We start from the raw sequence: 22,319 nt of genomic DNA, 5'->3' as shown, positions 1-22,319 counted from the left end.
ACAAAAGTCAAAACATGAAAAATGAAAAACACAACCAAACAAACATTGGGATCAAATAACATTATTTTATTGATAATTGAACTGTTCACAATGATTACAAGAACAAATGTTACAATCGATTAAAGAGCACAGTTGTCACAGTCTCCCCTACTTTAGGAAATTTCGTCCCGAAATTTTTACTAAAGGAAACTTGTGAGAACAATTGCGGATATTTCGTCTTCATTTGGTCCTCACGTTCCCAAGTAAACTCTGGGCCACGTTTGGACTCCCAATGAACATTGACTAATTTAATCCGTATGTTCTTCAACTATTCGAATGTACGGTCCACTATCTCCACAGGTTTCTCGACAAAGTGCATCGTTTCATTGATTTGGATCTCGTCGAGAGGAATGTGAAGGTCAGTGTCAGCTAAATACTTTCGCAATTTGGACATGTGAAAGGTCGGATGAATATTTCCAAGCTCTGGAGGTAGCTCTAGTCGATAGGCAACCTTTCGAACTCTTTCAACAATCTTAATTGGTCCAACGTATCGTGGTGCAAGTTTTCCTTTCCTTCCAAATCTCACCACTCCCTTTCAAGGTGACACCTTGAGTAGGACATGGTCTCCGACTTGAAACTCTAAGGACTTGCGTCGTATCCTCCAAAGTTTGAGAATCTCTATTACCACCAAAGTCGATCACGCATGCTCTAAGCGTATCCTCCAAAGTTTGAATCGTCCTCTCGGATTGTCCATCTGTTTGGGGATGATAAGCAGTACTTAGATTTAGTTGGGTTCCCATAGCAGATTGCATGGTTCTCAAAAATGAGATGAAAATCGAGCATCACGATCGGAAATGATATCAAAAGGAACACCATGTCGTGATACAATCTCATCAACATAAATCTTTGCAAGTTTATCAGCAGATAGATCCTCGTGAATCGCAAATTTAGAGAAGTTCGTAATGAAATGGCGATAAAAACCAGCGAGACCAAGAAAAGAACGAACTTCTGTGGGTGTCGTAGGTGTATTCCAATCCTTAATTGTTGCAATTTTGGATGAATACACTGCTTGTTGACTATATGTCCCAAGAACTGAACTTCTTTAAGCCAGAATTCACACTTGGAGAATTTAGCAAAAAGTTGTTCCTTCTTTAGGAGTTCGAAAGTCAAACGAAGGTGTTGCCCGTGGTCGGTTCGAGACTTCGAATAAATAAGAATATCATCGATGAACACAATGATGAACTTTTCTAAATAAGGTTTACAGACCCTATTCATTAAGTCCATAAAGATAGCTGGAGCATTTGTCAAACCAAAGGCATGACAGTAAACTCATAGTGTCCATATCTCGTGTGGAATGCAGTTTTGGGAATATCTTCTTGTATACACGAAGTTGATGATACCCAGAACGCAGATCGATCTTGGAAAAACAGGTAGCACCTTGCAGCTGATCAAAGAGATCATCGATTCGGGGTAGGGGATATCGATTCTTGATGGTAAGCTTATCAAGCTCACGATAATCGATACACATTCGAAAAGATCGTTTAAGGTTTTTAGGGAAGATCACAAGTGATCATGGAAATGACAAAACCACACGAGCAGTTTGTCTTTGTGTTGACATTACAAAGTTGCATCAAACATTCATACAATTGCAGTAGTTTAAAATAAAATCAAAAATTTTATTTATATAACAACCGCATTGTCTTTAAATATTAAAAGATAACAACCAAAAGAAATACAAAATACTAATTGTTTATAGCTGCATCATCGATCGCCTCGTTGATGTTAAACACTCATCCACGAGCGGGATTCACATTCACGTTCGCGTTCGCGTTCGCATTTGGGTTAACATTCGCATTCGCATTTACCAATCTCGGGCAATTGTTGCGGAAATGACCCATTTCTCCGCAATTGAAACACGAACCAGGTGGAAATCTCGCAGCATTCCCTTGAGCTTGTGCTGGAACCTGGGCAGCCTGATTTTGACCAAAACGACAAGTATTGGCCAAATGCCCAAGCCTACCACACGTAGCGCACTGTTTACAGGCCTGTTGGGCAACATGGTGACCATTACATCGAGTGCAGTGAGGTGCGGTACCAGCATACGCTTTCTTTGCAGGAGGTTGAGTCGGTGGGTTCTGAGCAGTCTGGCTGGTGATAGCAAAGTTTTGGGAAGCCTTACGCTTCCTTGACTTCTTCGAAGACTCACCCTGCTGCTTACCCTTACCCTTTTCCTTATCAGAATCAGTTGACTCCTTTTTATCACCCTTGCGGGTGAGTTTACCCTTCCTGACTTGGGACTCAGTCAGGGTAGCAGACAACTCGATTGCTTGACGAACGGTAGTAGGATTAACGCCAGTCAGGATGTCCTGAATGGAATCGGGTAAACCATCGATATACCTCTCGATTGCCTTATCCAACGGGGTAACCATTGTGGGACACAACAAACTAAGCTCCTCAATTCGATCCGTAGGCACGGTGTTCTCCCTCGACTTGTTTCAAATCGTCAAATTCTCGTTCCAACATAAGTCCAAAAGCTAGTTAACCGAGTTTTAAATTAAACAGCGGAAGCGTAAACGTAAAGTCCAAAACATAAGTCCATAGTTTATAAGTTAAAGTTCAAACGCAAGTTTTATAAGTTCATAAGGATTTAAATATTAAGCACGGAACATAACAGTCCGTACACCACAACGACTCCTTCCTCGTGCAAGCTCCAAGCATTTAGCGACCTGTAAGGCATGTAACAACGAGTCAACTACAAAGTTGAGTGAGTTCACGTTTGGTTGTTTAGTTTTAAGTTGTTTCTGAAAACGTGGTTTGTCTTTCGTTGGCGTAATTGCCGTGGGGGTTACCCCGTAGTTGAAAGAAAATTTAACCAGTTCATTCTTTATTAGCCATACCCTGTCCATGATTAGTGGGGGCTTCCCCATGTGAACTACTAGACCGTATGATATCGACTACTACGCAAGTAAGTTGTGCCCTACATCAGTGTCTATCATCACTGATGGTTTGCCATAGTCCATTAGTACATGCCCGTCCGGCTGGCACGGTGTGAGGTTTGTTAAACCTAATAGCGCTATTAACTAATGACCCGCTCACCATTGGCCTCGGCGATTAAGTCGATATAAAATGAGGGACTTATGATAGAGTTTTGTTTAGTAAGTTTAAGGTTGTTGTCCTACACAAGGAGGACGAACGTACGTAGTTCTCCCAAAGAGAATACGCAGGATTAATACTGGCATCCTACCCGAGGAGGATGGCCGTACATATCCTACCTAAGTAGGATATGTAGATTCCGTTTTTAATTCTTTAACCCATTCCCAAACCACCGGGAATCCCATGCCTTAGAAAGTGTGTGAACTCACCTCGGTTTGCTTGGTTAGATTCTCAAATATAGCTAACAGTCAAGGTCGGTCAATCACGTCCTAATATAATTTACCAGTTAGTCATTTAGTGGCTTTCAAATAGAACACAAAGTTCCTACACGTAACTATCACATAACATGCATCACTTTAACGGTTTATGCCCTCTAAGTTTCCCATCCATTACCCACTCAAAATCAAACATACGATAATGCACATAACATATATAACGTGTTAGATCATTCACGGATAGCATACTCGACATTTAGACACGCAAGTCACAACTTATCTCAATTCAGCATTTATATTCAAAACCGGTTGTTTTCGGACATTTTAATAAAATAGTTAAATTATTCCAAAATTTCCCATATTTTTACAAGATGTCTTAAACGTTCCATATTTTATTGTGTAAAAATATCGGGGTCCGGTTAATTACCAATATTTTATAAAAATTCATGTTCCGGACTGAACTCAGATTTGTGTATTTCTGACCACAGTCCACGGAACAATTTATTAAAAATTCATCGAGTGTCCGATTTACGAAATTCCAGTGGGGTAATTACATATGCATCGGTTGTCATCTACTGTACAAATTTCATGGTCCGATTCATCACAAAACTCAGGTTATGACTGAAAGTATGACACCCATTTATTGCTGTCAAAATTCAGCTTAAGTTGCTGTTACAAATTAACACTTTAAAAATAGTAAACGGAGTCCAAAAATTACGATTCCGGTGCCATTAGAACCGTATTTAATGATAACATATTTTAGATTCAAAATATCGGTTTTTCGTTAAGTTTATGACCTGTTTACAGCCGACTAAAGTTGGCTGTAAAGTATGGACAGATTGCTGTTTTTAGTCTCTAGCTTACTAGTTTGTGTTCGGTTGATCCCGTTAATCATATTTAGTGATCGTAACAAGATCCCACATCAATATCAACAAGTAAATCAGCAAATACTCAGTACATATCAAAACAACTTCATACTAACACAAGTACATCATGTTTCATCTTCTTGGTTAAACCCTTTTTAGTGTTCTTGTGAAATAAACATCATTCTACAAATATTAGCCATAAAAGTAAGATAATCAAGGGTTAAACGAGAGCTTACTACTAGCTTATAGCTAGGGTAGAATCTATTGAGAATATGATGGTGAAAAAGACTAGAACAAGCTCCTTAGAACGTCCTTCAAGTTGCCACCTCCATAGATTCACCTTGTAAGCTTTGAATGGATTTGTAAGGGAAGAAGATGAAGATGAAAAGGGTGGGGAGTGGATTCGGTTGTGGTGGAACCGAAATGAGAGAGAGAGAGAGAGTGAGGTGAGGGATGAGTGTTGTAAGAGATGAAATGAATGATCTTGTAAATATAATCTTCTTTCAAATAATATGCCTAGTTCAACAAGTAACCAATCCCACAATATCTATCCAAATAATATGCCTAGTTCAACAAGTAACCAATCCCACAATATCTATCCAAATAATATGCCTAGTTCAACAAGTAACCAATCCCACAATATCTATCCAAATAATATGCCTAGTTCAACAAGTAATCAATCTCACAATATCTATCCAAAATATATGAGGTAATGGTGGATGATTGTGTGGGTCCATGGAGACCAACAAAATTCGGTTAAATGGGGGGGGGGGGGTTTATTTGCAAAATTTGTGACTAGAATGCAATGATAAGTTAGAAGTAAGTAACTTGATGTAATATATTAGTTATAAGGTTTTAGTGGATGTTATGACCAACAGGGATCATGACTAGCCAACAATAATTAAATAATGTGTTTGACAAATATTTGGTGTCCCGGGTAATGTCCAGTAGTTCGGTCGGATACTGTTCCGTTAAGTGTTTAATTATTCCGTAAGGCGTCTTATACATATATTTTTGTAACCCAATTAATTCCTAACACATAGGAAAATATTCAGGACCATTTAGTCAGGTTTTCTGCATACTACTAGTATGTTAACACGCACATGTGAATATAACACAGAAATCAGAGAGCAGTTAAATATTTCCACACAGTCGTCAAGCACTTTAATTATCATTAATGAATTGTACGGAATACATGTAAATTGAGGGTTGTCACAACTAAGCCAAAATGAATAGTGCCTTTTGAGTTTTCAAAATCTCATCAAAGTTTGGGTCTAAAATAATGTGAACACTTGCAAACTGGAAGAGTGAATGCCTGTACCCTGAGTTTTCTGTCTAAGGCTAGAGTGTTCGTACAAATCCGCAGTATCAGACCAGTCACTCTTACCTGGGAACTCTTGGGGTGAGTTTGTGGAGCCACTTGGCTAGACATAAAATTCTGGTTGATAATAAACCTTGGGTTTTAATGGGGGATTTTAACTCCGCTTTGAATTTGGAAGATAAATCTATGGGATCCTCTGGTATATCTACTAGTATGCGGGAGTTTCAAGAATGTGTTAATCATCTTCAAGTGGCGGATATTAAGAGCATAGGGTTCCACTTCACGTGGACTCAAAAGCCGAAGAAAGGGGTTGGTTTATTAAAGAAGATCGATAGGGCTATGAGTAACATTCAGTTTGTTAGTGATTACCCGGAAGCGGTTGCGATGTTTCAACCATATCGAGTCTCTGACCACTGCCTGTGCATTCTTAGAATTAACAAGATGGTAAAGAAAAAAGCTAGTTCTTTCAAGTTTGCAAATTTCTTGGTTCATAAACCGGGTTTTTTGGATGTTGTTAAGAGTAATTGGGACCTGACCATTTTGGGAGTGCACCAGTTTCGGCTGGTTAAAAAGCTTCGAGCCCTAAAGTCTCCTCTTAGATCTCTTCTATTCAAACAGGGAAATCTTCATTAAAAGGTAGAAGAGTTACGTGGGAAATTGGATGCTATTCAAAGGGATGTAGAGAGAGATCCCTTCAATGAAAATGCTAGACGTGAAGAAGTCATTGCTGTCACACCCTCAAATTACCACTTAGGGAGTATCCCTGTTAGGCGTGTGACCACTAGTAATGAGCCACCAATTACATTGAATCCATAAGTTTAAAATAAAGTTTCTTCATTTAATAGTAATAAAATCCAAACATAAGTAATTCGAAAATCATCAAGTTCAGCGGAAGCGTTAACGTAACATAATGTAAATACTTTCCAAACAACCATAGTAAATAAATGTTTGATAAATAAACTCATCAATACAACCATGACCACTCACGCCCTCCAGCCAGCAAGTTCCTGTTCCCAAGTACCTAACGACCTGCGAGCATGTAACAAGTGTATCAGACAAAGCTGGCGAGTTCACAGTTTTAGAAAACGTTTGTTACCAGTTGTATGTGAAACAGTTCGATAACCAATGCAAGTAATATTGTTAAGAGTAGGGTTCGCACGGAAAGTGTGTTTTTCCTAGAAAGTCTAGGAAGCGATCTGGTCCATCCGCTTGGTGTGTTTAAGGGTTGAGATTAAATCAATGGCAATCTTGTAATATTTGAGTTTAATTAATTGATTGTTTTAAATGAGTAGGGGCAATTTTGTCAATGGTCGTGTTTTAAATTCATTAGATAACCGTCAGTTCCTAAATTTAAGCGATTTTCCCCCTCTCTCTCTCCAAACCCATCTTGGAAACCGCAATCCCTACCAAAAATAACTACAATCATGGAAGAAGATAACTTTAGAAACGATGGAGAGCACCGGATCAAATTAAAACACTTCTCCATCTCCACCATCTCCGAGTTCATCGTCACCATTCAAATATTGTTCTTATCATCTCCGTTTTCTTGACGATGTGTTTTAACAGCAAGCAAATTAATACAGTTGTGTTTTACTAGCAAGCAGATTCATACAGTTGTGGTTTAGATTCCAGATTCATACATATGTGTTTTAACAGCAAGCAGATTCATATAGTTGTGTTTTAGCATTCAGATTCATACAAATATGTTTTAAAAACAGATTCATACAGATGTGTTTTAACAGCAAGCAGATTCATACAGATGCGTTTTAACATCCAGATTCATACAGATGTGTTTTAATAGCAAGCAGATTCATACAGTTGTGTTTTAACAGCAAGCAGATTCATACAGATGTGTTTTAACATCCAGATTCATACAGATTCATACAGATGTGTTTTAACAGCAAGCAGATTCATACAGATGTGTTTTAACAGCAAGCAGATTCATATAGATGTGTTTTAACATCCAGAATCATACCGATGTGTTTTAACAGCAAGCAGATTCATACAGCTGTGTTTTAATAGTAAGCAGATTCATACAGATGTGTTTTAACATCCAGATTCATACATATTCATACAGATGTGTTTTAACAGCAAGCAGATTCATACAGATGTGTTTTAACAGCAAGCAGATTCATACAGATGTGTTTTAACATCCAGATTCATACAGATGTGTTTTAACAGCAAGCAGATTCATACAGCTGTGTTTTAGCATTCAGATTCATACAGTTGTGTTTTAACAGCAAACATATTCATACAGTTGTGTTATAACAGCAAACAGATTCATACAGTTGTGTTTTAATAGCAATCAGATTCATACCCTGTGTTTTACCATCTTTATATTGTGGGATCTATAAAAAATTGACTTTAGCCCTGTAAACTATTAAAACACAGCACCAAGAACATGCTAATTCCAGTAATCTTCTGAACAATGGAATATGCGATGTAATGTGACATGGAATTTTAGTTAATGAACACATTGACTTCCAGATTTGAATTCTAAAATAATAAAAATTCCGAAAATCATGGAATTTTAGTTAATGAAGATACATTCCAAAAATAAAATTAAAATGTGAAATACATGATAGCCCTTCTACTTAAAATCTCTCAATGACACATGTCCAATTCTTATTCCTTCCTAGACTTTCTAGGAAAAATAGACTTTCCACCCAACTCCTACTCATATTGTTAATATCTCAATTTCGAACAAGACGGCTCCTGAAATACATGACTGCCCTTCCCACGTACTCCTATCTAGTACTGGGCCACGACTGGGTCATTAGTTCACATCCGTCCTATCCAGGAGCGGTGTGAGGGTGCCAAACCTAAGTAGCGCTACCAACTAATACCCGTTACCCTCCAGGTAACATAATAAGGGACTTACAAAAATGATAGGTGAGAATATTAACCAATATACCCGTTTTTACCCAAACCACTGACTGTCCCCAACCACTGGGATGCATGCTCGAATGTAGTGAACTCACCTTAGATTGCTCGGACTTAAGTTACTTTACCCGTTCCAAGTTGGTCAACCAAACCCTACCGTGGTTACCAAGAATAGTCAGTTCCATAACACATCGATCTCATACTCTTTGCACATAACATACAAGTAACGTACACATAAACACACACCATACGAGTCATACCAGTTTATCATGCAACGTGTCCACCAATTATCATCACAAGACATATAACAGATATTCGGTTCTCATACAAGTTTACACTAGGGTTCATGTTTCAATACACATCAAGCAATCTATTATTACTCATCATAACAGTGTGCGATTGAGTTAAACTTGTGCGACCCATGAACAGTGCAGGCCCAATAGCTGAGGTACGGTCCAATTTCAACCCGTGGCCCAACCCGTGTATGACCCGACTAAACTGTGCAATTACCCAAGGTGTTCGGCCCAAGGTGTACAATAGCCCAAGTGTTTGTGTGACCCAAACATGTGTATTTATGTGCGTGTGATTTTCTTTTAAGTGCGGCCCATCCTAACTCGGCCCAACAAAATGTGTGATCATATACAGTGTGTGCGATAATAATAAAAGTGTGGTTGACCCAATCAACTTCCTCTTTGAAATTCCAATAACTACCCCCTCATACTGGATCAAACAATGACAATATTCAAATAGCTTTTCTATCACCAATCAAGATCTACTAATTTATACCATACATTATTCAATTCTATTATTTGTCGTGTACTATATAACCACTCCCCCCCAATCATAATATTTGGATTTAATAACTTGGAAATCTATAAACCCAACTAACTGTTCACCGGTTATCAATTAAATATCAATCCGCCACACTTTGACATATGAATACGATTGCACTACATCCATGGTTCCATATATAACTCGTGTATACAGTTCGCCGATTACGCACACATACCCCCGATCTCGATGAAGCCATTCATATCCGATTTACATATAGCATCCTACTTGATTCATACATAACAGTTTTTACACGTTTAACCACACTCACGGTTCATCTACGCGACATAAACATGGCCCGCCTATCTAACACATAAACCGTTCGCATACAACTCAACATGTACGGTTCGCATTCATCATTCACGCATACGTCCAGGTCATGTGATCAGAACTTATGTCATACATTCACACACAAGTCTTCATTATTAATCTTCCCTAGTGTCTAGCAACATCATAATCTTTATTGTCGTTTCTATAGAACCTTAACATTACTGTTTTATAAGCTTGCATTCAAACATGTAGCAAAACAGGTTGTACCTTGAGCATGCTTTGTAGTACATTTAGAGGAAACCCAGTTCACCAAACATCAATATAAACAGAGCAAGCATATGATGTTCCATTTAATTCAACATTAGCATGAATCGAGCATCATATCTCCAGTAAATCACAGGCATATACATAACGAGTGTCAAAACTGAGTAACCAATTCAATCAGTGAATGTTCATGCAAGATTATTATCATACAAGGGTGGCGATTTCTAACCTGGTTCCGAGTTTATAACACCGCGTGTGCGTGTGCGTGTGCTGGATAAAGACACGGAGCTCCGAGTAGCGGAGACGTGGGTTGCCGTCGAGGAAAAGTGGGAAGGGTAGTTAGGGTTTGCTGAATGTAAATGTTAATATGAAAAAGGATTTCACACAATTTTCTTCACGTATATGAGTTTATACGAATAACCATGCTAACCGGCCCATACTTCATTACTAGCCGGCCCATGTTTCAACCTTGTTTGGGCTTTGCTATCGGCTTCACAGGAGGGATAAAGGGGATTAGAGTTTGATGATAGGTTTTGTGCTTATCAGATAATGAAATCTTTACTTCCCATTTGGTGTATATTCCCTTAAAACGAGTGGGCCGGGCTCAATGTGGTGTCGACCGAAGTTATGGGTCCAAGTCTAACTCCTTAAGCTAGTTAATTAAAAGAGAGGTGTGCGACTCAAGAAGGGGTGTGCGAGGTGAATGTGTCATGTTAACAAAAAAAAACTTCACTAACATCCAACTACCCAATTAATTAAAATAAAACAATTTATTTAAACGGTTCCTTCCTTTAGTTCATACACGTCAAGTACATATACCCCGTTTAACGGTCTCACGTATAGTTACCATACACACATAACATGTAGCGCATTTGTAAATTAAAACATAACATGTAATGTGAAAAGAAATCAGTAAATAGAGAAGACTTGAAATTACGAGTTGTCACATCATCCCCAACTTAAAGAAAATTTCGTCCCGAAATTTGGTTAGCGATCCAAAGCAGCAAGGTGTTAGAGCAGGATGACTGTGGATTTCTCCCAGGGTGCCACATCATCCCTAACTTGAAAGGGAATTTCGTCCCGAAATTTACCAATGCTAGCGAACGTTGATTCAACCGCCTGAACAATTGAGGATACTAGAGTTTTATCAAGTCCTTACGTTCCCGCGTGAACTCCGGTCCACGTCTTGAGTTTTAACGAACTCTCACGATTGTCATACGGCTTATGCTAACGGACCTTGACTTCTTGGTCCATGTTTTTGGTAGATTCCCTGACAATTACAACTGGTCAGATAACCTTAGACTCTGGTAAAGATATCACAAGTGTTTCATCGAACAACACTGCCTTAAATTCGAGGCATAAATATCACCGCGAACGTTATCCCATTTCGTCAGTTAAGTCGAGTTTGTGAACCATGTTATCGATTCGTTCCAGAGATCTGGATATCCCAACGCATCGTAAGCTAAGCTTGTCACGTTGTCTATAGCATACTGGACCCTCCCAGGGTGGGGCTTTCGATTATGACACGTCCGCCTACGGCGAACTCCCAGTGTTTCGTAAGCGTATCAACTTTCCTGACAGTAGCGTGTTGCCGTCACACAATTTCCATTCTAAGCAATCTTCAAGAGTTTCGAGTACAGTCCTGGGTCTGTGATTAGGTTGTCACCCTCCTTAGTACAATAAGAAAATTGGAATTATCATCCAGGCAATGCCCCAAACAGAGCTGTCTGAGCACCAGAATGGTAACTGCCGAAGTAGAACTCATCCATAGGTAAATATCCCTCAAATTTCACTAAAGTCAATCACACACGTGTACACAGCATGCCTTCGAGTGTTAGGATGGTTCGTTTTCTCAAACCGTTTATCCTATGATGATTAGTAACGCTCCTGTCTATGCGTGAGCCAAGAGGGTTGTGTAATGTCCATCCTAAATAAGGTATATATCAAAATCAGAGATAACAGGGGTTGGCACCTCGCGCCTAGAAAGCCGCCTCTCTCAGAGGAATATTCACAACTTGTGAAGGCTCGGCAGTTTCCTTGACAATTTGTTCTCATTTCCATATGAATGTTTCTAGTTGCTGATACATCACATTGACTTTCCCATGAGTCAAACATCATTCACATACCTAGCTAGGTGGGCCTTCATGCCCGATCACCAGTACAGGTTCATAAATCCTAATGTCTCTCATCAAAACCCAAACGACTAGGATATCGAGGCCGGCGTGCTTTGCTCAACACAAATCCCCTACCGTTACTATATAATGAGGTCCTCATTCATTCCACGAGATAGCGAATATCATACGTCTTGCCAAAGTTGCTCCTCCATGCCCCGCATGGACTCAATCTTGAAAATTTCTCTTCCTTCAGCGCTTCGATGTGAACAGAGCGAATCTGATCGGGTAGGACAGAGTCGATAGTGAGCTGCAAGCTCATATGCGTTTAGGTTCCATAGTCGTATTTGCTCGTGAGTTCCATCCAGCGTTGCCATCACGTAATTAGCTTTCTCAAAACAAAGGTACACGGGAGGCCCTTGTGATCGGTCTAAGTAGCGCATCGGGTACCGTCCAAGTAATGCCTCCAACTTATATCCAAAGACCATGGTTTCCATCTCAAGTTGTGATCTGTGCAGTTCTTCTTGTAATCCTACTACGTACGTCATCACCTTCTCGCGTTGCATCGGCGCGTAACTGGGACTCTGATTCGAACCATCATGCATGATATACCACTAGATCACCAGCATCCTCGGGTAAAGACGATGCTTAGTGCGTTGCAGAGCCGGGATTTGAAAGCTGAATAGCCGTCCTGCTGTTTTGTCTTCCACAAACACCGCACCCTGCTGTGCTAAAGAGTTTGAAGCTATGTGATCTTCGATGATCCTGTGATGAATCTGCGGTAGTATCTAGTGAGACCAGGAAATTGTCATACCCTCGAAGGGGTCTTTGGTGTCGATCAGTTTCTACAAAAAGGATCCTAGTGAGATCCACGTGTATTCCCACTTCATTGATTACACAACCAAAAATATACCTCTCGAATCCAGTAGTTACACTTAACAATATTTCACGCGGAGTGGCTCGTACCTTAGGAGCTCTAAAATAGGATACATATGCCGTCCATGATGTTCCTTTCTCCTGGAAATGATCCAAAACGCCATCGTTAAACTCGGTCGGTTCATGTGGTCCATAAAGCTGCTGGTGTGTTGATTAACTCAATGGTTATGGTGTATAAGGTCGCACTGGCCGTATTGCGTTTGATATGCCGTTCCAGAAACATTCGTCCCTTGGTCTTCCATCTGATAATAGCTTGTTCGTAAATCAATCCTCGAATGGAAGCTTGTCCCTTGTAACTGGTCAATAGGTTATCAATACAATGGTCGAGGCAAACAGTTCTTGATGGTCGCCTTGCTGAGTTCTGGATAATCAATACGCATACAAAAAGGCTTATCTTCACGGATATAACTGGGGCTCCCCAAGGCGAATAACTAGGTCCGACAAACTCCTGTCCAACAGTTCCTGAAGTTGATTTGACAATTTTCGCAGCCCTCCTCGTGCAAGACGGTAGGAAGTACGAAGAATCAGGGCTACCTCTGGCGTGGGATCAAACTGAGATTCTGCCTAACAGTTGTGGAAGTAAGCTCAAAAGTTCCTCGGGTAGCACACCGAGGGGATTCACGTACAATTGGTGGATCCTCGATCCTCTTTTTCCTTAGCCGTAACATCAGTAACAGTTGCTAACATAGCGGAGTAGTCCCTTCGTGGACTCTTCTGGCTTCCGCAGCTGAAATGGCGCTAACCCTTGCACCACTCTGACGCTTCAGAACAAATAATGGTTCTCCACTAGAAAGAGTGATACGCAAAATTTTCTTCTCACAAGGTATATCCGCTCAATATCTGGATAACCGATCCGCACTAACTATTCCAACAAAACCATCAAGGGTAAATGTCGAATACTTGTCCCACAAGGTCGAGTTTCAAGATGTATCAAGGTTAAACAGAATAGAGATGAAGCGATTAGCTACCCTCACAAGCTACCATGATGCTATAATGCCCGGCATTGCCTACGCCAATCCTAAATGCTCCCCCACGAGTATGACTACCAGTGTTGTTGTTACTACGAGAATTTCCAGTACTGCCGTCGTTTCCTTGGTTGTTGTTGTCTTGATTTAACAATAGCCAATCCATGTTATTGGCACCTCCATTTCCATACTGTTGGTTATAAGTACAAGTAACTTGCTGTTGCCACGGCTGTTGCCTCTAATGTCATTGCCTGAAACAGAGCTCTACGATCTTTCACCAACAGTGTCCATCTTGTCACATTTCCATGTCACGTACTAGGCGTTACTCATTGTGCTGGTAGTTTCACGTTTCATACCGTAGTCCATCGTCATCGTTTATGCCCCGATTAACTCGTAAGAGTTAACTCCCATAAGTCGCTGACTAGGGTTAAAGATCCGATTGGCGTCAAATTGCTGATGTTCGTTGTTGGTAATCAGGGTCGTCTAAATACTGAAGTCGTTAAAGTACTACACTCATCCTTTTGTCCACCGATGCTGCAAGTTGTATGTGTAATACACGGTCTGTTACGAGAGTGTTGCAGAAGTGATCGCACTTTGGGATCTAAGACGTCAATACATCGAGTTCCAGCAGGCAGTAAGAAGTGAGGGAGGTATAGACCAATCATTCGACGTTGCGACCTGCAATTCAAGGACGTTCGTACAAGCACCTAACATTCTACGCAGTTCGCTAGGCGTTCAGATGGGTGTTTAGGTAATACTCGATAACATTGCGATTCAGAATGATTCAGAGAGGAGTGAAAAGATCACGTTTGAGAAGGAGACAATCACCGCTATGACTCCTATAGGTTTGTTACGTTTCACATTGATCAAATAACAGAGCAGAACCTCTTCTTCACTTGTCAAGCCTCACTGGGACTCACATGCACCCCACATTATTATTATGTGTGCACCCACAATAATATTGTGATTTGCATGCTCATCTCAGTTCCTCCTAACTCATGTCGAATGGTTCCTCAAACTCGAGTAGCAAACAAACAACATCACAAAACGGGAGTCATGAATGTCTATGGAAACACCACACCATCAATCACATAACATAAGTACATCAATTCATACCGTTGTGCTAAGCGTGCAATCGCATGCAATATCATATGTAAGTGTTCACTAGTTATGCAGTACAATGAGTATACGAGAGACGAACCTTGCAGTCTGGAGCTGAGTGTCATGGTCGTATCCTTGTTTTCAGAACTGTTCGGTTATAGTCTGGTTTTATAAAAATGTTTTTAAAACCAAGTTCACTATAACCAGTGGCTCTGATACCAAACTGTCACACCCTCAAATTACCACTTAGGGAGTATCCCTGTTAGGCGTGTGACCACTAGTAATGAGCCACCAATTACATTGAATCCATAAGTTTAAAATAAAGTTTCTTCATTTAATAGTAATAAAATCCAAACATAAGTAATTCGAAAATCATCAAGTTCAGCGGAAGCGTTAACGTAACATAATGTAAATACTTTCCAAACAACCATAGTAAATAAATGTTTGATAAATAAACTCATCAATACAACCATGACCACTCACGCCCTCCAGCCAGCAAGTTCCTGTTCCCAACTACCTAACGACCTGCGAGCATGTAACAAGTGTATCAGACAAAGCTGGCGAGTTCACAGTTTTAGAAAACGTTTGTTACCAGTTGTATGTGAAACAGTTCGATAACCAATGCAAGTAATATTGTTAATATCTCAATTCGAACAAGACGGCTCCTGAAATACATGACTGCCCTTCCCACGTACTCCTATCTAGTACTGGGCCACGACTGGGTCATTAGTTCACATCCGTCCTATCCAGGAGCGGTGTGAGGGTGCCAAACCTAAGTAGCGCTACCAACTAATACCCGTTACCCTCCAGGTAACATAATAAGGGACTTACAATAATGATAGGTGAGAATATTAACCAATATACCCGTTTTTACCCAAACCACTGACTGTCCCCAACCACTGGGACGCATGCTCGAATGTAGTGAACTCACCTTAGATTGCTCGGACTTAAGTTACTTTACCCGTTCCAAGTTGGTCAACCAAACCCTACCGTGGTTACCAAGAATAGTCAGTTCCATAACACATCGATCTCATAATCTTTGCACATAACATACAAGTAACGTACACATAAACACACACCATACGAGTCATACCAATTTATCATGCAACGTGTCCACCAATTATCATCACAAGATCATATAACAGATATTCGGTTCTCATACAAGTTTACACTAGGGTTCATGTTTCAATACACATCAAGCAATCTATTATTACTCATCATAACAGTGTGCGATTGAGTTAAACTTGTGCGACCCATGAACAGTGCAGGCCCAATAGCTGAGGTACGGTCCAATTTCAACCCGTGGCCCAACCCGTGTATGACCCGACTAAACTGTGCAATTACCCAAGGTGTTCGGCCCAAGGTGTACAATAGCCCAAGTGTTTGTGTGACCCAAACATGTGTATTTATGTGCGTTTGATTTTCTTTTAAGTGCGGCCCATCCTAACTCGGCCCAACAAAATGTGTGATCATATATAGTGTGTGCGATAATAATAAAAGTGTGGTTGACCCAATCAACTTCCTCTTTGAAATTCCAATAACTACCCCCTCATACTGGATCAAACAATGACAATATTCAAATAGCTTTTCTATCACCAATCAAGATCTACTAATTTATACCATACATTATTCAATTCTATTATTTGTCGTGTACTATATAACCACTCCCCCCCAATCATAATATTTGGATTTAATAACTTGGAAATCTATAAACCCAACTAAATGTTCACCGTTTATCAATTAAATATCAATCCGCCACACTTTGACATATGAATACGGTTGCACTACATCCATGGTTCCATATATAACTCGTGTATACAGTTCGCCGATTACGCACACATACCCCCGATCTCGATGAAGCCATTCATATCCGATTTACATATAGCATCCTACTTGATTCATACATAACAGTTTTTACACGTTTAACCACACTCACGGTTCATCTACGCGACATAAACATGGCCCGCCTATCTAACACATAAACCGTTCGCATACAACTCAACATGTACGGTTCGCATTCATCATTCACGCATACGTCCAGGTCATGTGATCAGAACTTATGTCATACATTCACACACAAGTCTTCATTATTAATCTTCCCTAGTGTCTAGCAACATCATAATCTTTATTGTCGTTTCTATAGAACCTTAACATTACTGTTTTATAAGCTTGCATTCAAACATGTAGCAAAACAGGTTGTACCTTGAGCATGCTTTGTAGTACATTTAGAGGAAACCCAGTTCACCAAACATCAATATAAACAGAGCAAGCATATGATGTTCCATTTAATTCAACATTAGCATGAATCGAGCATCATATCTCCAGTAAATCACAGGCATATACATAACGAGTGTCAAAACTGAGTAACCAATTCAATCAGTGAATGTTCATGCAAGATTATTATCATACAAGGGTGGCGATTTCTAACCTGGTTCCGAGTTTATAACACCGCGTGTGCGTGTGCGTGTGCTGGATAAAGACACGGAGCTCCGAGTAGCGGAGACGTGGGTTGCCGTCGAGGAAAAGTGGGAAGGGTAGTTAGGGTTTGCTGAATGTAAATGTTAATATGAAAAAGGATTTCACACAATTTTCTTCACGTATATGAGTTTATACGAATAACCATGCTAACCGGCCCATACTTCATTACTAGCCGGCCCATGTTTCAACCTTGTTTGGGCTTTGCTATCGGCTTCACAGGAGGGATAAAGGGGATTAGAGTTTGATGATAGGTTTTGTGCTTATCAGATAATGAAATCTTTACTTCCCATTTGGTGTATATTCCCTTAAAACAAGTGGGCCGGGCTCAATGTGGTGTCGACCGAAGTTATGGGTCCAAGTCTAACTCCTTAAGCTAGTTAATTAAAAGAGAGGTGTGCGACTCAAGAAGGGGTGTGCGAGGTGAATGTGTCACGTTAACAAAAAAAAAACTTCACTAACATCCAACTACCCAATTAATTAAAATAAAACAATTTATTTAAATGGTTCCTTCCTTTAGTTCATACACGTCAAGTACATATACCCCGTTTAACGGTCTCACGTATAGTTACCATACACACATAACATGTAGCGCATTCGTAAATTAAAACATAACATGTAATGTGAAAAGAAATCAGTAAATAGAGAAGACTTGAAATTACGAGTTGTCACAATTGCTACTCGAGTTTTCCAAGAAGCGTGCCTTGATGAGGAACGATTTCTAAAGCAAAATTCTAAAGTGGCTTGGTTACGAGCGGGGGATGCTAACTCTAAATTTTTTCATTTGTCGCTGAAAACTAGAAACCATCGAACTCGTATTGAAGGTATTACTGATATAAATGGGATTTTTTGTGAAGGCCAAGCCGTTCCTGAGGCTTTTGTCAACTATTATGAGACGTTTTTAGGGTGTGAAGGTGATATCTCTTCGTTTTTGTCGCCGGAGATTTTTCAGAATCGTCTAAGTCAGAACGTGGCTGATGACATGATTCGGGCTATCACAGTGGAGGAGATCAAATCGGCTTTGTTTGCTATTGGTAATGATAAAGCTCCGGGTCCTGATGGGTACACAGCGGCTTTTTTTAAGAGCTCATGGGAGATTGTTGGTACGGATGTTACAAATGCCGTTATGGATTTCTTTATTTCAGGTCGGTTGCTCCAGGAGATAAATCATACACTTATTGTACTTTTACCTAAAATGACTACCCCTGCTACGGTAAAAGATTTTCGTCCCATTGCTTGTTGCAATGTTATTTACAAGTGTATTAGTAAAATTCTGTCTGATCGGTTGAAGGTGGCCCTTAATGAGATTGTCAGTATAAATCAATCAGCTTTTGTTCCTGGTAGGAAAATATCGGACAATATTCTTCTTACGCAGGAGTTAATGCATAATTATCATAAAGATTATGGGCCTCCTAGGTGTGCGTTCAAGGTTGACATCCAAAAAGCTTATGATACTGTGCATTGGAATTTTCTTGAAGATGTTTTACTGGGATTCGGGTTCAACCAGATGATGATAAAGTGGATTATGCTTTGCGTTTCTACTCCGTCATATTCAGTTTGTGTGAATGGTAGTGTTCATGGTTTCTTCAAGGGCAAACGTGGCCTCCGACAAGGAGATCCTATTTCTCCTTACCTTTTCACGTTGGTGATGGTAGTATTGACGTGTAAGTTACAACAAGCCTCTTCTATTGATTCGTCTTTCAGATTCCATAACAAGTGTCAACGTCAACGCATCATCAATCTTTGCTTTGCGGATGATTTGTTTCTATTTGCTAGAGGGGATGTGAGATCGGCTACATGTATTATGAATGCTCTCTCTCAATTCTCTCGTATGTCTGGCTTGATTCCGAATGTTCAAAAGAGTACCAGTTTCTTTTGTAATGTTCCGCAGCATGTCAAGGGGGCTATTCTAGGAATTATGTCCTTTGTCGAAGGTGAGTTACCAGTCAGGTATTTGGGGGTCCTGTTGATTTCGACTAGGCTCCTATACAAAGATTGTAGCATTTTAATTGAGAGATTGGAGAAGCGTATCTTAAATTGGAAGAATCGGCTCTTGTCTTTTGCGGGTAGAGTTCAGCTTATTCTTTCTGTTTTATCCTCTATGCACATTTTTTGGGCCTCTGTGTTAATTCTGCCGGCTAGGGTTATCAAGGATTTAGAAACAAAAATGAGGAATTTTTTGTGGTCGGAAGATGGTTCCTTTCAAAAAGGGAAAACTAAGGTTTCGTGGAATTCTATATGTAAGCCGAAATATGAAGGAGGCCTTGGGTTGTGAAGAATTCAAGATGTTAATAAAGTTCTTATGGTTTCGCATATATGGAGCATTATTACCAAGCGAGATTCTCTTTGGGTTCAATGGATCTATTCCAACAGGTTAAGGAATACTAATTTTTGGGAGTGTAGAATTCCTTCGGTGTGCTGCTGGAGTTGGAGAAAAATCCTCCAGTTACGACCGATTATTAGGAATCATGTTTGGTCTAAGCTTGGTGATGGTGGGATGACATCCGCGTGGTATGACCGTTGGTGTGAGTGCGGGCCTTTAGCCAGTTTCATATCTCCTCGTATCATTCATGCAGCTGGGTTCTCCCTTCATGATTCGGTCAAGGATGTTTGGGCGGATGGATCTTGGAAGTGGCCTACGGCTTGGCCAGATTTGTTTCCGGTTTTGATTCAACTTGATAACCTGCAACTTAACCCGAATAGTAGAGATAGATTTCTTTGGAAAGATGGTGATAAATCGTATGATCATTCGTCTGCGTGTGTGTGGCAATCTATCCGTGCTAGGGAGACGGAAGTAGACTGGGTGAATGTGGTATGGTTTTCTCAATGTATTCCTCGGCATGCTTTCCTTATGTGGCTCATCATGCGTAGGAAACTTTTGACCCAGGACAAAATTCTTCAATGGGATCTGACGAGAAGAAAGAACATGAACATGATGTGCTGCTTATTGTGTTTCGAAAATAATGACTCTCACGAGCATCTGTTTTTCGAATGTAAGTTCTCGGCTCAGATTTGGTGCTCGGTTAGGGATAAGGTGAATATGGGTACGGTTGACCCGAAGTGGATAGATGTGACGAATTGGCTCTTAGCTAGAGGTGCGTCTAAATCGGTTTTCAATTATTCAAGTCGGCTCATTGTGGCAGCTTCAGTGTATTTCATTTGGCAAGAGCGAAACGCTAGACTGTTTAAAAATCAAACGAGACCTCCAGATATTATTATCTCTTTGATTCTTCAGACAGTTCGATACAAACTTATGGGAGCTAAGTACAAGAGAATGGATAAAGTCAGACGCTTTCTAGAGCTGTGGGATATTCACGATGACTCGATGCTTGTCGACGCTGGCTAGTTGTTTATGATTGGTGGCTAGGTTGTTTTTTCTAGATTATTGTCTAGTGGGTGTTGAATTGTGAACTAATTGTCTCGTTTTCTTGTTTTACTTTCATGGGGGGTTGTCCCATGTTAGAACTAGTATGGGCTTTCCATACTACTTGTTTTTCTGTTTTGTGAATATATAGAATCACCGGGTTAACCCTTTACCCAAAAAAAAATGAATCAAACCAGAAGGGTTCAAAACCATATAACAGAGGGTTCAAAACCTTATAACAGGAGGTTCAAAACCTAGTAATCAATCATCCAAGGATAGATGATTAATTTTCGAAGCGGATTCATTATTGTGTTCTCGTTGTGGTTATCACCTAAGGATAGGTGACGGTATTGTTTTAATATCTAAACACAAGTAAACTTGTGTTGGGGTCCTAAAGTTATAGTCTAGGTCAAAGCATTGCTAATAACCTAATTCCCTATAACCATTGGCTCTGATACCAACTCTTCTGTCACACCCCGGCCGCGTTAAAACAACAAACCGTGGCGGAAACGCCGGGGAGTGAGGCGAAAGAATTATTGTTCCACAACCATGGTAGTTAAAAGTTTTGTTTTATTGAAATATTATGCAATGTTCATTGTCATTAAACCAAACAAATAAACTACATATTGTTTATAACTGTTTTTAAGTCGCTAAGGCCTTGTCCAGATCCTAAGTGAACTCGCTTCCTAGCAAGCAACATCAAGCAGTACCACCTGAAACATATGTAAAAATAAAGTCAGCAAAGAAATGCTGGCGAGTACATAGGTTTTGTGGGAGTATCGGATTCATGGCTCGTTTATATGTTGCAGTACTTCGTTAGACTACAAGAGTCAAAATACAAACCTCGTTTTGAAAAGTGTATTGCAACATAATTAACCAACTCAAATCAAATTGGTTATAGTTTATAAAATCTCGTAGCCATGACTCTTAACTCAAAAATATTTGTTTTAGTATAACAACTTGTAAACATCTCGTAAAAACTCGTTAATAAAACTCGTATGGTTTATATTGTTTCAAAAACCTCGTTGTGTGACTTCGTTTCAAAATCCCCGGTGAACTAAATAATGACACGCAATGTAATATGATAGAAGCACTTATATATAAGATGTACCAGTGGCGTATCTACCATGATTCTATCATACTACACCCGTCCCATTATCTAATCACTACCCAAAACCAATCGTTTAATTCGTTTAACTCGTTTCAAATCGTGTATCTCGTTTCAAATCGTTTAACTCGTCCCAAAATCGTATTCGTTTTAATAGTGAAACTACTTTTGGTCGTCTCGTTAACAACATCCAAACCTTCGTGACTCGTCTAACTCGTTTCTCATTTCGTATTAACAAACCACCAAAGGGTAAGTTAACAATCATCAGGTTCGGTCGTTACCTACATAACCCCCACACATAACCATGGGTGTAGTCTGATAATGGGATTTGTCAGATCCTATGGTACCATAACCTAATACTGGTCGGCTCGGCCAAAGCTAATGAATGTCATTCGTTATGTAATCACAACCAACAAGTCTTGTTCACCTTATTGAAATCGTTATTAGTTTAGTATAAACCATCTTACTTGTTTTTGA

The 22,319-nt window shown here is 39.9% G+C and overlaps 1 protein-coding gene across 1 annotated transcript; it reads left to right on the top strand.

The window, feature by feature from the left end:
* The first annotated feature begins 5,678 nt into the window (after positions 1 to 5,678).
* LOC110942479 lies at positions 5,679 to 20,716 on the top strand. Its single transcript, XM_022184256.1, has 3 exons — positions 5,679 to 6,054; positions 18,228 to 19,320; positions 19,774 to 20,716. Exons 1-3 carry the CDS (start codon positions 5,679 to 5,681, stop codon positions 20,714 to 20,716), a joined length of 2,412 nt encoding a protein of 803 aa, XP_022039948.1.
* The last annotated feature ends 1,603 nt before the right edge of the window (positions 20,717 to 22,319 follow it).

This window comes from Helianthus annuus, chromosome 7 (genome assembly GCF_002127325.2).
Source record: "Helianthus annuus cultivar XRQ/B chromosome 7, HanXRQr2.0-SUNRISE, whole genome shotgun sequence".
Taxonomy (NCBI): Eukaryota; Viridiplantae; Streptophyta; class Magnoliopsida; order Asterales; family Asteraceae; genus Helianthus; species Helianthus annuus.
This window is presented reverse-complemented; position numbering and strand designations above follow the sequence as displayed.

Coding starts and splice junctions, on each gene's coding strand:
- LOC110942479 (XM_022184256.1), top strand. CDS start 5,679: ATGGGGGATTTTAACTCCGCTTTGAATTTGGAAGATAAATCTATGGGA. Junction 6,055..18,227: donor TTTTTTGGATGTTGTTAAGA/GTAATTGGGACC, acceptor TTTTTTGTGAAG/GCCAAGCCGTTCCTGAGGCT. Junction 19,321..19,773: donor GAAGGTGAGTTACCAGTCAG/GTATTTGGGGGT, acceptor TTGGGAGTGTAG/AATTCCTTCGGTGTGCTGCT.